This window comes from Cherax quadricarinatus, chromosome 39 (assembly GCF_038502225.1).
Source record: "Cherax quadricarinatus isolate ZL_2023a chromosome 39, ASM3850222v1, whole genome shotgun sequence".
In the NCBI taxonomy this organism is placed as follows: domain Eukaryota; kingdom Metazoa; phylum Arthropoda; class Malacostraca; order Decapoda; family Parastacidae; genus Cherax; species Cherax quadricarinatus.
In genome coordinates, this window is record NC_091330.1 from 9493548 (window position 1) to 9507158 (window position 13611).

At 36.7% G+C, this 13611-nt stretch overlaps 1 protein-coding gene across 3 annotated transcripts in view; it reads left to right on the forward strand.

Moving 5' to 3' along the window:
* LOC128696333 (DAZ-associated protein 2) overlaps positions 1-13415 on the forward strand; it is a 70906-nt gene extending 57491 nt beyond the window's left edge. For 2 of the 3 annotated variants that reach the window (XM_070092356.1, XM_070092358.1), the window contains exons 2-3: positions 9638-9841; positions 11286-13415. In XM_070092356.1, coding sequence (XP_069948457.1) covers positions 9638-9841; positions 11286-11480 — 399 coding nt within the window. In that variant the 3' untranslated portion in view covers positions 11481-13415. The remainder of the gene's footprint in view (positions 1-9637; positions 9842-11285) is intronic. The other variant, XM_070092357.1, reaches the window with a different exon arrangement.
* The last annotated feature ends 196 nt before the right edge of the window (positions 13416-13611 follow it).

Sequence of the window (13611 nt, forward strand, 5' to 3'; positions counted from 1 at the left end):
TATTGGATGTAAAATTGTGTGTGTAATTATACTGTATTTGTGACAGTGGACCAGTTCAGCCACTGATCAGACCACCACGGGCCTTTCGGAAGCCCAGGCAAGGTCATCTGGGTTAAGCTTGGAGATATCGCTCTTGTTAAGACAAATAAGAACCTGAGCCTGCCACTTGAACCTTTCCCCTGCCTTCACTGGGATTTGTTTTTTTTCCTTCATTGACCATTGTCAGGCCACAACTTATGAATGTTCCAAGATGGGTTGAAATATCATAAGCTGCTTCTCCTAAGTGTGGGTTTTTGGTGAAAAGTTGACAAGATTGCCATTCTGGTTACAGGAGGCAACTAAGAGATCCTCAAGGTTTCCAAGATTAGCAGCAGTAAGGGCATTAACCAGGTGAACTTATGCATTGCTCTTCTAAGGCATGGAACCTCGTGCTTGTGTGAGACTTGGTGTTTGACTCTACTGCCTCCAACCCTTTTTTTTTACCCTAGTGAGCTTTGAAGAAAATACAGGCTGTCATCATCTAGGAGATTATCTGATTTGCCTGCCATCACCAGGTCTGAGAAGTGGTTCTCTGATGTTTTAACCCTTTGATTGTTTCGGTCGTATATATACGTCTTACCAGCCAATGTGTTTGATGTATATATACTCAAAAATTCTAGCAGCTTCAAATCAAGCAGGAGAAAGCTGGTAGGCCCACATGTGAGAGAATGGGTCTGTGGTCAGTGTGCACCATATAAAAAAGTCCTGCAGCACACAGTGCATAATGAGAAAAAAAACTCCGACCATGTTCTTGGGTTAAAATGCAGACTTTGTGGTGTATTTTTGTATAGTATTTATGGTTTATTCTCGTTTTCTTGGTCTCTCTCTTGATAGAATGGAAAACATATTATAGAAATAGAGGTGATTTTGATTGGTTTTACTATGAAAAGAACCTTGAAATGGAGCCCAAAGTAGGGGAAATGTTTGATTTTTGCTGATGTTCAAAAGTAAACAAATGTTGTCATTGTCCAATAAATGTCCAACTAGCCATTCTGATATGCAGTCATGAATGAATTGATGTTATTTATACAATTATTACAATATTACAGTAGTCTGCATAACAGTAAATCTTCTATTTCTTGTTTGAATAAAAATTCTAAAAAGCAAGAGTAATATCAGAGGGGCCTGGAGACATGACTGATGAACAAAGAAAATGTTATTTTAGAGCCAGGAATGTCTGCATTGTTCATTCTGGACCCTATTTTGAAATTGGCATATTTTTTAATTTGTGTGAAATTGGCCAAATTGCAAAATTCTGACCACGTTATTGGGTAGTTGAAATCGGTAAATGGGCAGTTTCTTGTATTTAATTGATAGAACAAATGGAGTTCTAAAGAAATAGCTACGAGTTTGGTCAACTGAAACAATGGAATTAGCCAAAAATAAGGCTCAAAGTGGGCGAAATTGCCGATTCGTAAATATCACAGAGGTCGCAAACTTCGTGAGAGCGTAATTCCGTAAGTTTTCCATCAAATTTTGTTCTTTTGGTGTCATTGCCATTGGGAAAAGATTCTCTATCATTTCACAGGATTTTTTTTTTTTTCTCATTTTTTGACACAAGGAGACACCTTAGGATTTGGGATTGCGACAGTCAAAGGGTTCAGGAGTAGGGACTGTCTTGTGGACCCAGTATCCTCTTATTAACCCTTTTGGGGTTTCGGCTGCCATGGTTTTTGACGTACAAGTACGCATAAATTCTAGCGCCCTCAAATCTAGCAAGAGAAAGCTGGTAGGCCTACATATGGAAGAATGGGTTTATGTGGTCAGTGTGCGCAGTATAAAAAAAATCCTGCAGCACACAGTGCATAATGAGAAAAAAAAACTGTTTTTGGTTTAAAACGGCGATTTTTGCACTGTATTTTCCTATGGTATCTATGATTGTATTCTAGTTTTCCTGGTCTTATTTTATAGCATGGAAGACATATTACAGAAACCAAAGTTCAAAAGTAAACAAATCATGCCACGCGTCCAATACACGTCAACTGGTGAATCTAATATTCTTTCACAAGTGCGCTGGTATTATTTATACCATTTCTACACTAATACAGTAGTCTGCATAACAGTAAATCTTCTATTTTTTGTGAGAATAAAAATTAAGAACATAAGAAAGGAGGAACACTGCAGCAGGCCTGTTGGCCCATACTAGGCAGGTCCTTTACAATTCATCCCACTAACAAACATTTGACCAACCCAACTTTCAGTGCCACCCAAGAAACAAGCTCCGATGTGCAAGTCCCACTCAAATCCAACCCCTCCCACTCATGTACTTATCCAACCTAAATTTGAAACTACCCAAAGTCCTAGCCTCAATAACCCAACTAGGTAGACTGTTCCACTCATCAACTACCCTATTTCCAAACCAATACTTTCCTATGTCCTTTCTAAATCTAAACTTATCTAATTTAAATCCATTACTGCGGGTTCTCTCTTGGAGAGATATCCTCAAGACCTTGTTAATATCCCCTTTATTAATACCTATCTTCCACTTATACACTTTGATCAGGTCTCCCCTCATTCTTCGTCTAACAAGTGAATGTAACTTAAGAGTCTTCAATCTTTCTTCATAAGGAAGATTTCTAATGCTATGTATTAATTTAGTCATCCTACGCTGAATGTTTTCTAACGAATTTATGTCCATTCTGTAATATGGAGACCAGAATTGAGCTGCATAATCTAGGTGAGACCTTACTAATGATGTATAAAGCTGCAGTATGACCTCTGGACTTCTGTTGCTTACACTTCTTGATATAAATCCCAGTAATCTATTTGCCTTATTACGTACGCTTAGGCATTGCTGTCTTGGTTTAAGGTTGCTGCTTACCATAACCCCCAAGTCCTTTTCGCAATCTGTATGGCTAAGTTCTACATTATTTAACTTATAAGTGCTAGGGTTATGGACACTCCCAAGCTTCAGAACCTTGCATTTATCTACATTGAACTGCATCTGCCACTTTTCTGACCAAGAGTAGAGCTTGTCTAAATCCTCCTGAAGTTCCCTAACATCTACGTTTGAATCAATTATCCTACCTATCTTCGTGTCATCGGCGAATTTGCTCATATCACTAGTAATTCCTTCATCAAGATCATTGATATATATTATAAACAACAACGGGCCCAAGACTGATCCCTGTGGAACGCCACTTGTTACTGATCCCCACTCGGATTTAACCCCATTTATGGACACACTCTGCTTCCTGTCTGTGAGCCATGATTCGATCCACGAGAGCACTCTTCCCCCAATGCCATGAGCTGCTACTTTCTTCAACAGTCTTTGGTGCGGAACTCTATCAAATGCCTTACTAAAATCTAAGTAAATAATATCAAATTCTTTATCGTGGTCAACAGCCTCAAAAGCTTTACTGAAGAAAGTTAATAAATTAGTTAGACAAGACCGGCCTCTTGTGAATCCATGCTGAGTATCATTAATCAAGCTATGCTTATCGAGATGGCTTCTTATAATCTCAGCTATAATTGACTCTAGCAACTTGCCCACAATTGAGGTCAGGCTTATTGGGCGGTAATTTGACGGTAACGACCTGTCCCCTGTTTTAAAAATAGGAATTACATTAGCCATCTTCCACATATCAGACACTACTCCTGTTTGAAGAGATAAATTAAAAATATTAGTTAATGGTTCACAGACTTCCATTTTGCATTCCTTAAGAACCCTTGAAAAAACCTCGTCAGGAACCGGTGACTTATTTTGCTTCAGTCGGTCTGTCTGCTTCACAACCATTTCACTACTGACTGTGATGTTACATAATTTATCTTCTTCTAATCCACTATAAAAATTAATTACCGGAATGTTATTAGTGTCTTCCTGTGTAAAAACCGAGAGAAAATAATTATTTAAAATCGAGCACATTTCATTCTCTTTTTCAGTAAGATGCCCATAGTTATTTTTAAGGGGACCTATCTTATCTCTGACTTTTGTTCTATATACCTGGAAAAAACTTTTTGGATTAGTTTTAGAATCCCTAGCAACTTTAATTTCATAGTCCCTTTTAGCGTTTCTTATCCCCTTTTTAATGTCCCTCTTAATGTCAATATACTGATTCATAAGATGACCCTCGCCTCTTTTGATACGCCTATAAATTCCTTTCTTATGCCCTAGTAGATATTTCAGCCTATTATTCATCCATTTTGGGTCATTTCTATTTGATCTAATTTCCTTATAAGGGATAAACGTTCTTTGAGCAGCATGTATTGTGTTCAGAAAACTGTCATATTGATAGCTCTCTTCGTTACCCCAGTCAACAGATGATAAGTGTTCTCTAAGCCCATCGTAATCTGCTAAGCGAAAATCTGGGACTGTTACTGAGTTATCCCTACTATCATGCTTCCATTCAATTCTAAATGTAATTGATTTGTGGTCGCTAGCACCCAGTTCCTCTGAAACTTCTAAATTATTAACAAGGGATTCATTGTTTGCCAGAACTAAGTCAAGCAGGTTATTACCCCTTGTAGGTTCTGTCACAAACTGCTTCAAAAAGCAATCCTGAACTACTTCTAAGAAATCGTATGATTCTAAATTCCCAGTCAAGAAATTCCAATCAATATGACTAAAGTTAAAGTCTCCTAGAATTACTACATTATCGTGTCTTGTGGCCCTAACAATTTCCTCCCATAGTAGTCTCCCTTGGTCCCTATCTAAATTTAGGGGACGGTATATCACACCTAAAATTAATTTTTCATGCCCCCTCTGAAAATTCTATCCAAACAGACTCTGTATGTGTTACTTCAGACTTAATACCCGTTTTTATGCAACAGTTCAAGCGATCTCGGACATACAATGCCACCCCACCCCCCTTCCCGATACTTCTATCTACTTGGAACAATTTAAAACCCTGAATGTGACATTCTGCAGGCATGTCCCGACTTTTTGAATTAAACCACGTCTCAGTAATGGCAAATACATCTATGTTACCTGCACTAGCAACTACATGTAGTCTCAACTCGTCCATCTTATTCCTAGCACTGCGACTATTTGTGTAATAAATTTTTAATGACCCTCCTCTCTCTTTACCCTTCCTGCTCCTTTCTATTATTCCACTAAACCTATTACTGTCCTTGTCAATTAGTGCCACTGGCTTTGCAATATCCACCTCATTTTGCCTATTACTAGTTCTCCTAGTACTCATGTTACTACCCTGCGACTTCACAGTTTTCCCACCAAAACCCATACCACTAACTATTGCTAGTTTAAAGACCTAACAGCTCCCTCCACTGCGTTGGCCAGTGCTCCCACCCCACACCTAGATAAGTGAACCCCATCCCTGGCATACATGTCATTTCTGCCATAGAAGAGGTCCCAGTTGTCAATGAATGTTACCGCATTTTCCTTACAGTATTTGTCTAGCCAGCAATTGACACCAATTGCTCTGGACAACCATTCATTTCCAACTCCTCTCCTTGGCAAAATGCCACATATGACAGGTTTCCCACCCTTCCTCCTAATTATCTCTATTGCTGACCTATACCTGCTAATCAGGTCCTCACTCCTACGTCTGCCAACATCGTTGCCTCCAGCACTGAGACAGATAATAGGATTGCTCCCATTACCTCTCATGATGTCATCCAGACGGCTAACAATATCCTTCATCCCAGCCCCAGGAAAACACACTCTCTGCCTCCTACTCCTATCCTTCAAGCTGAATGCCCTATCCATGTACCTAATCTGGCTATCCCCAACAACAACAATGTTTTTACCTTCCTTGGCGTCGTCCGTCGTGATGCTCCGAGTAGTCGACTCACATTCACCAGGTAGCATTACACCACTTGTAGAATTCGTCAAGACGTTCTCGATGGTCTTCATTGGGGTTTCTAGGGATGTCTTACTCACGTCTGCCAATGCTTCTTTGGTGCTCGTTGTGGCATTCCCAGTAGAACACTCACATTCATCAGGTAGCACCGAGAATGAGTTGGAAGTTTCCACGGTAGTCTTCTGGTTTCTCGTTGTTTCTGCCTCTCCAACCGTTTTCTTGATCTTCAGCTTGGTTCCATGTTGCCCGGCCACTGACCAAGCTCCCCTCTTAACCTGGGGACTCACAACAGAAGGATTACTACGAATCCTCTTGTTCTCCTCCGTTAATCGCCGTATCTCCATCTTAGCAACTCTGAGCTCTTCTCTCAACTGCTGGTAAAGTTGCTCAAGAGAGGGCATCCTGGTACAGATTCACAGAGAGCACACAAACAGGTCTTCACAGAGCTAAGTACACGTCACCACTGAGAGCTAAATTCAAAGTGGAAAGCAAAAGAAATGTAAGAGGGACGTGGGGATGTGACTAATGAACAGAGGAAATGTTATTTTAGTGCCAGGAATGTCTTTCTTGTTTATTCTGGACCCTATTTGGAAATTGGCATCTTTTGAAATTTGTGTGAAATTGTCAAAATTGCTAAATTCTGACCACTTACTTGATTGGATAGTTGAAATCGGTAAATGGGTGGTTTCTTGTACTCATTCGATAGAAAAAACGGAGTTCTAGCGAAATAGTTATGATTTTTGTTGACAAGTAGACTGGAATTGGCCGAAAATAGGGCTCAAATTGGGCAAAATCGCCGATGCGTAAACATCGTCAAGACCGCTAACTTCGTGAGAGCATAATTCTGTAAGTTTTCCATAAAATTTCATGCTTTTGGTGTCATTATGATCGGGAAAAGATTCTCTATCTGAGAGGGCCTGGTGACCCTCAAAGGGTTAATGAAATTAAGAGGTGGGGAATCTTTGGTGGATTCTGCTGGAAGAGAACTGCTGCTGATCTCATGGGAGAGTTCTTTGGTCCTGCAAGATTCTAAGAAACAGCACTGGAGAAAATGGAGTCCCTCACCTCAGGGATAATTACAAGGAATTCCTAATTCTGATATACTTCTTGGAAGAGGGAAGCACAAAAAATTGAGGCACCTGAAGCTTTTCATAAAGCCAAATTAATGGCAAAGGTGAGCATGCTAGATAGGAATGAATGGAGACAAGTGATTTTTAATGGATGGGCTGTTGGAGTGTGCGCAAGGTAACATTCACGAAGGAATTCGGGTAAACCAGGTGGCAAATTTTGATTTCTGGAGGTGGGAAGGACAGTGCCTGGATTGAAAGGACGGGTGGGGAGGTTGCAGTCAGAGGGAGATCTGGTGGTGACATCAAAACAATTCTGGAAAGATAGTGATTAAGTGAATGTTTTTGTGTTGGGTGCGTGTCAATGTGTCTCGCACTCTGCCTTGGAGGGAGACTGCCATTAAAATAAAATCTATATGCTTTGTGTGTGTGTACTCGCCTAATTGTGGTTGCAGGGTGTGTGTGTGTGTGTGTGTGTGTGTGTGTGTGTGTGTGTGTGTGTGTGTGTGTGTGTGTGTGTGTGTGTGTGTGTGTGTGTGTGTGTACATATGTGTACATGTGTGTGTGTGTACATATGTGTACATGTGTGTACATGTGTGTGTGTGTACATGTGTGTGTGTACATGTGTGCACAAACTTGTGTATAGCTTTTTTTTTTTTGTCCTGTGTCATATATATGTGATCTCTATTTCTGAGACTGATAGACTTCTCATAATATTAATTCCCATTCATATATTTTTGAAGAAAGTTACTTTAATTTTGAAAATCTGGCATAGTCAGTCTCTTAAAGACCAAGCTTTACATTTCATCTATTAAAATTCTGTACTACATTATTTTTATTTTTATTCTTTTTATTACTCTTTGTAACCCACCGTTTGAAAAATAACAACCATGGGAAACCTGGGTTGGGGGGGGGGGGAGGAATGCTGCATGGCAAAATTTAAGAAAAAATAAAAAAAGGTTACTTTTTAAGAGTTATTTTTTTATGAACAGTAGAATTAAAAACGAAATCAGATAAAAACTTGCCGGTTTATGAAGGGTTGAAGTTGGCCAAAAATTGTCACTCATTGGCTACATTAATAAAATCATAGTGATATTTGTTTTTCCATCTATTTATGCCAAGTTGTGTGTCTCAAACTTGGTTTTATTTTTAACCCTTAAATGGTCCAAATGTATATATACGTTTTTTCAACATCTGAAAGTATGTAAAAAATGTAGATCTTTTTTGTTTTACATTTGAAAACGTGTAAGAAAAACTTTTATCTACATTTTTTTTGTTATATTTGAAAATATGTAAAAAAAAGTAGATCTACTTTTGTAGCAATACGAATTTGAACGTCGATCTGTTTGGACCGTTTAAGGGTTAATGGCTAACCTTTGTATAATAGTTTGATATTAGATAATTTAATATGTTAAAAGATGTTTGGTACTCGAAACACGAGATAATCCCCATATGGAATATAAATTATAATTTGGTATAAATATTATTTCTTTTGACTGACGCTGTCTTCTGACATCGTGTACAAGGAAATCTTATTACAATTGATTCAGGGTGTGAAATGCCCTAGAAATTTAGAAATAAGTCAGTTTGACATTCTTAGGTTATCCTGAATTAAAAATATACTGGTATATATTTCCTAATGTACTTTTTATGTGCTCATAACATGTGTATCTAAGACACTGTAAAAGGAAATATAAGGAAATTTTATAACTGGTTCAGTGTATGTTACCATTGGAAACAAGTTGAAATAACTTGTGTTATGTTGGATAAAAATATACAACCCTAAAGAATAGTCTCTCTACCATGGCTATAATTTGCAGAAAACCCACAGCTAAGAGTAGAATCCAACGATGGCATTTGGACTCAACAGTGGTCCAGGACAGACAAAAATGTCATGGGATTCCTCTCCCAAGTGCAGGGTTTTTGGTAACCTAAATGCAGAGTGGAATGTCATGCAGGTTGCTGACATGTCCTACTGGGTCATTGTTATGATGCAGTGCATGGACCTGCCTGGCCCTACATTTTTGTCCTTAGGTGTGACTAGATGGTAAGACACTGACACTTGAGGCATTAAATATTGGTTGGCATAAGGTTTGAAAGCATGAAAAATATGCTTAAATTTATGGTAGTCACAGAGGGGTCTCCTGAGTAAATTTACGGTTTAAGGATTGAATCAATCATTCCATTTGTTCACTGATTTGTTAATACTAGTTTAATTAAAGAGGCAATTTTTCTTTTAAATTTTCTATGACCATACTGTTAGTACTTTACATGGGTCATGATTGTTAATTCCAACTCCTGAGTGTTTTATGCGTATAGTGAATTTTTATTTTTCGAATTAGTTCAACCATCTCTGCAAGAGTTTAATCATTATGGCTCATAATTATTCCTTTCTTTCATTTCAACATACCTGATGCATAATATTTTAAAGCACTATTCTATTTTACTTGCACTACAGAATTCCTCTACCCCTGTGGTGATTGTATATACAGTATACTTAACTCACCTGTACAGTTATTACAATCATCCAGTCCTTGTAATGACAGCTTATATACAATCGTCTTAATTACCAACAGCCAACACAAACACAGTCAAGTGACTTGTTCAGAGAATTGCATGATCATGCTTTGTGAAAATGTTTGTGTATATTATTGCTAGTATCAAAATGTAGTTTGCTTAAAATCTCACGTTCAGCTTGTTAGTTTTCTGTCCTGTCTGTGAAGGACAAAAGCTTCACACAAAAGCTCAGCTTAATTGGTGTGTTTTCAGAGCATGGCAGCTGCTCAGCAGGCTCAGAAACTAGCCTATTCCCAGCAGGCTTATCAGCAGCAGCAGACAGCCCTTTACATGCAGCAGCAACAGCAGTTGTATCTCCAGCAACTACAAGGATACTATCAACCTCATGCCCCACCACCAGGAGCAGGTGCTGCACAAGTTCCCGGTCTGCAGCCTGGCCAGAATGTTTTGATTATGGTAAGACATTTGTGAGCATTTTCTGTTCCATTTAAGGGCCTCCATCTTACCTGATGTAAGTTTTATCAGTCTGTAAGTTGAAATTTTTAAAGAAACATGTTTGCATGTAAATAAGGCTTTTTTCAAGGTTAGGAGTAGGCTCTTTATTTACTACTATAAATTTACATGGATGGTTGCCTATTGGAAGAGTTTCCAGTGGTAACATGGCACAAGAAAAGTAAATAGAATACATAGAAAATAGAAAAAACATGGTGACTGGAATACAATTAACACATGAAACAAAAATGGAAACTACACGAGGTTTCAGTTCTTGCTAGACCACTTGATAATGGTCTAGAACATAAGGGTCATTGTTTATATTTCTAGTAAGCTTATAAAGAATGCCAAATTCAGTGTCATTGCATGACAAATTATTTAATAATTGCCAAAAAAATTTTAGATTTTAACACTAGGTATTGTTGACTGTTAATGAAGTTTAAATGAAATGGCAAAGTAATTATTCATCCTGTTTTTATATAGATAATATTGTTAATGTTTAACAAGTTGACATTTGTTATGCAATGGGGGTCTCATAAACGAATATTTTGCTTGCAACTTTTGCTATTTTATCTAAAATAGGACCACCTCTAAGCTAATGTAGTCAATGATTATAAGAAAAATACTACATAAAGATATGAAACCCCATTTTATAATACACAGATAACCCACACTTAGAAGAAACTTGCAGTGACAAGTCTTCATGAAATGAGGAGAGGAGATGGCTAGAATATTCTGGCTTTCCCCATTTCTCTCTTTAGGGTGAATTGTCATTGGTCCAAGATGAATCAAAATTTTGTCACTAAGTTTCCTCTCCTGAGTGTAAGTTATTTGTATGTTGTTCCTTCCATGGTATTGTGACACTTTATCCTTTCCCTTTCTATAAGTTAGAAAATTACCTATGGCTATTTAAGTCAGGTTTTAACTTCAACATTAAAAATATTGCATTTAAAATGAAGATAAGTGCACAGTAAGGTATGACAAAAATATTTAATGTATTATATCTAATTTTAAGTACTAAACAGTACAAAGATAGAAAATACAAAAGATGAAGTAGTGACTTGACCCATGAACTAACCTGCTGTGATGGAAAGTTATGCAAATATAAATTAAATTATGGATTCATTATCTTAGTTAAGAGTGGTATATGAAGTGCTCCAAGCAAGGACTAATGTACAAAAAATTTAAATATTTATTTACACTTTAATCTACCTAGAGAGTAAGATATTTTAGAAATAACATTTACTCTGAAACTTGGCATACGTATTTTACTCTAAAAAGGTAGATTTAAACTTAGTGGTATAACACTAAATTAAAAAAAAAAGTTTAGTTTATCACTCACTAGTTTTTAGCTCAGAGCGCTTCATGTGTATAATACGCATCTGTGCAATCTTTTTTTTTATTCCAGCCTTTTTTTCAGAATGGTTATGATTCTGGGGCCCGTTTTGATGGCATTGCTCAACCCTCCATCCCTCCACCTCCACCAGGCATTGCCCCTAATGCTGCTCAGTTAGCTGCTGCATCTGGGACACAGGTCTCAATGACCCAGAAGAAGGGTTCCTTTTTAAATGGTGGCTCAGGTGGAGGCTACACTTTCTTTTAAGTATAATTTGAAGGAATATTTTTTTCTCCACTGAAGGTGTATTGGTTTCATATCTTAGGTCTGCAGTTAGCAAGGCAAATGACACACAGGGTTGCAAATAAAACAATGGGTTTTCAATGTTTAAATATTATAGATAATTTTCAAGTTTAGTATTTGATAATCAATTGTTGTTCACTGAGATTAAATTTTTACAATGTGTCTACAGATATTAAATTTAAAGAGGTTCCATTAGAAAATTTTCTTTTAACACAAATTGTTCCAGTACAATTGGAAGGAGTGTGGAGCAGCAGTGTCTGTGACGTGCCCCGTATGGATTATCAGGTTAACAGGTTAATATCTTCAATGTCTCCCCTTCTAAATCCCCTAGGGATTAAAGCAGTCAGTCCTCTTAGACACTGATTTGATTAACCTGCATGCATATTTGTTGTAGAGTGAGATGTTGACATCATGGTCTGAAAGTAGTAGTCAGGCACCCCTGTAGGGGATCTCCTTGGTTCAAGTGATATCTGGTGTCATTGCCTGATTTTTAGAATGCTGTTTAAGTCTTGACGTTAGAAGGGTTTAAAAGGGTTTTCAAGATTTTTGAGAGTAAAATTGGTACTTTTATTTTAATTATTTTTTTTAGCAAATTATTTTGTATACATTGCATAACATTAAAAGATGTGATTATTTTCTTGCTATATTTATCAAGTAAGAATTTTCTAGTGTAATACTACGTTCATTTGTGCAGTGTAGAACATGTATGATCACTCATTGTGTATTCTTTCAATATTGTTATCTGTTGTTATTATTTCCTGATTATTTTTTATTCACAACAATATTGAGGTAAAGATTTTATTTTGTCATGTTAAGATATAGTAGTTTAAATAATTGAAGGCCATAGTAATATTTTCCAAGATTCTTTCTATATTGCAATATTCATAATGCAGAAACATATTTTCATAGGTCTTCCTTGAAAGTATGATTTGTAATCGTTTCTTTGAAAGGAATATGTACATTCTTAATATGATCTTCCCAAATTGTTTAGTTCATCGAATAGTGTCTATATTGTCTTGTAATGTAAATAATAGTCTTGTTAAAATTATCAGTACGTACCATCAGATTAGAAATTTGGTCAATTAGTAGGTCTTGTTGCTGTTAAGAAAGTTTAATAGCATATATTCTGTATAGAAATAACAGGAATTAAATTTTGTAAAAGGAATCCTCACTTTTCTACTGTACTTTGGAAGACAGCACATTGCAGCCTTTGTTTCATTATTATACATAAACAATGGCAATTCTAATTTTTTTGTGGGTTAGGATTCTCGTTTTTCACACCCAGGGCTTAAATACCAACGCACATACATATTCAATAATATGACAATGATACATACTAATCATGAAATTGTATGTATGTATTTTTGTATATACATGTATTATGTATGTAAATATACTAGGAAGTGATAGATAAATAACTATCATTCCACTTATTTTAGGGATTCTCTAGTCCAAGAAAAGCACATGTTGTGGACCTTTCAAGAATCCCTTCTCAATTCTGGTCAGGGTGCTCTTGTAAAATGGAGTGACGTGTGAAATCCGTGTGCCAGTGACCAAGAAGACTGAATCATCTGTTGTATTTACTTGCGTGTGTGTGAACATTGCATTGAATATTAGCCCAGTTGCATTGACTAGGATGTGCGTGTGGTATCTGTATTGTAAGGAGTGGTTAGAGAAAGTTTTAAGACAGAGTATATTCTCTGTTGTTATATAGCTATTCCTTAGTACATGAGTAATGGGAATTTTGTATGCTATGGCATTATTATTCCTATTTGTATTAATCACTGCTAACTTGATGTATTCTTACTAATTAATAGTTTTGAATCTAAGAAATGTACTATAATCATTAGATATTGCAATTGTATGGTAATTCTTATGAACAATAAAAAGATTGACAAATACTTGTTTTTATACATTAGCTTAACTGTACTAAGAAGCTTATGGGCAAATATGGACTAAAGTAGGAAATGTTGTACATTTGCCATTACTCCTTTATCTTGCCAGAAGTACTTTGACAAAAAAAATCTAAAGCACTGGAACGAGGAAAAAATTTTAGTTGTGGAATTACCTATTTATATACGTTTTATTAAAAATT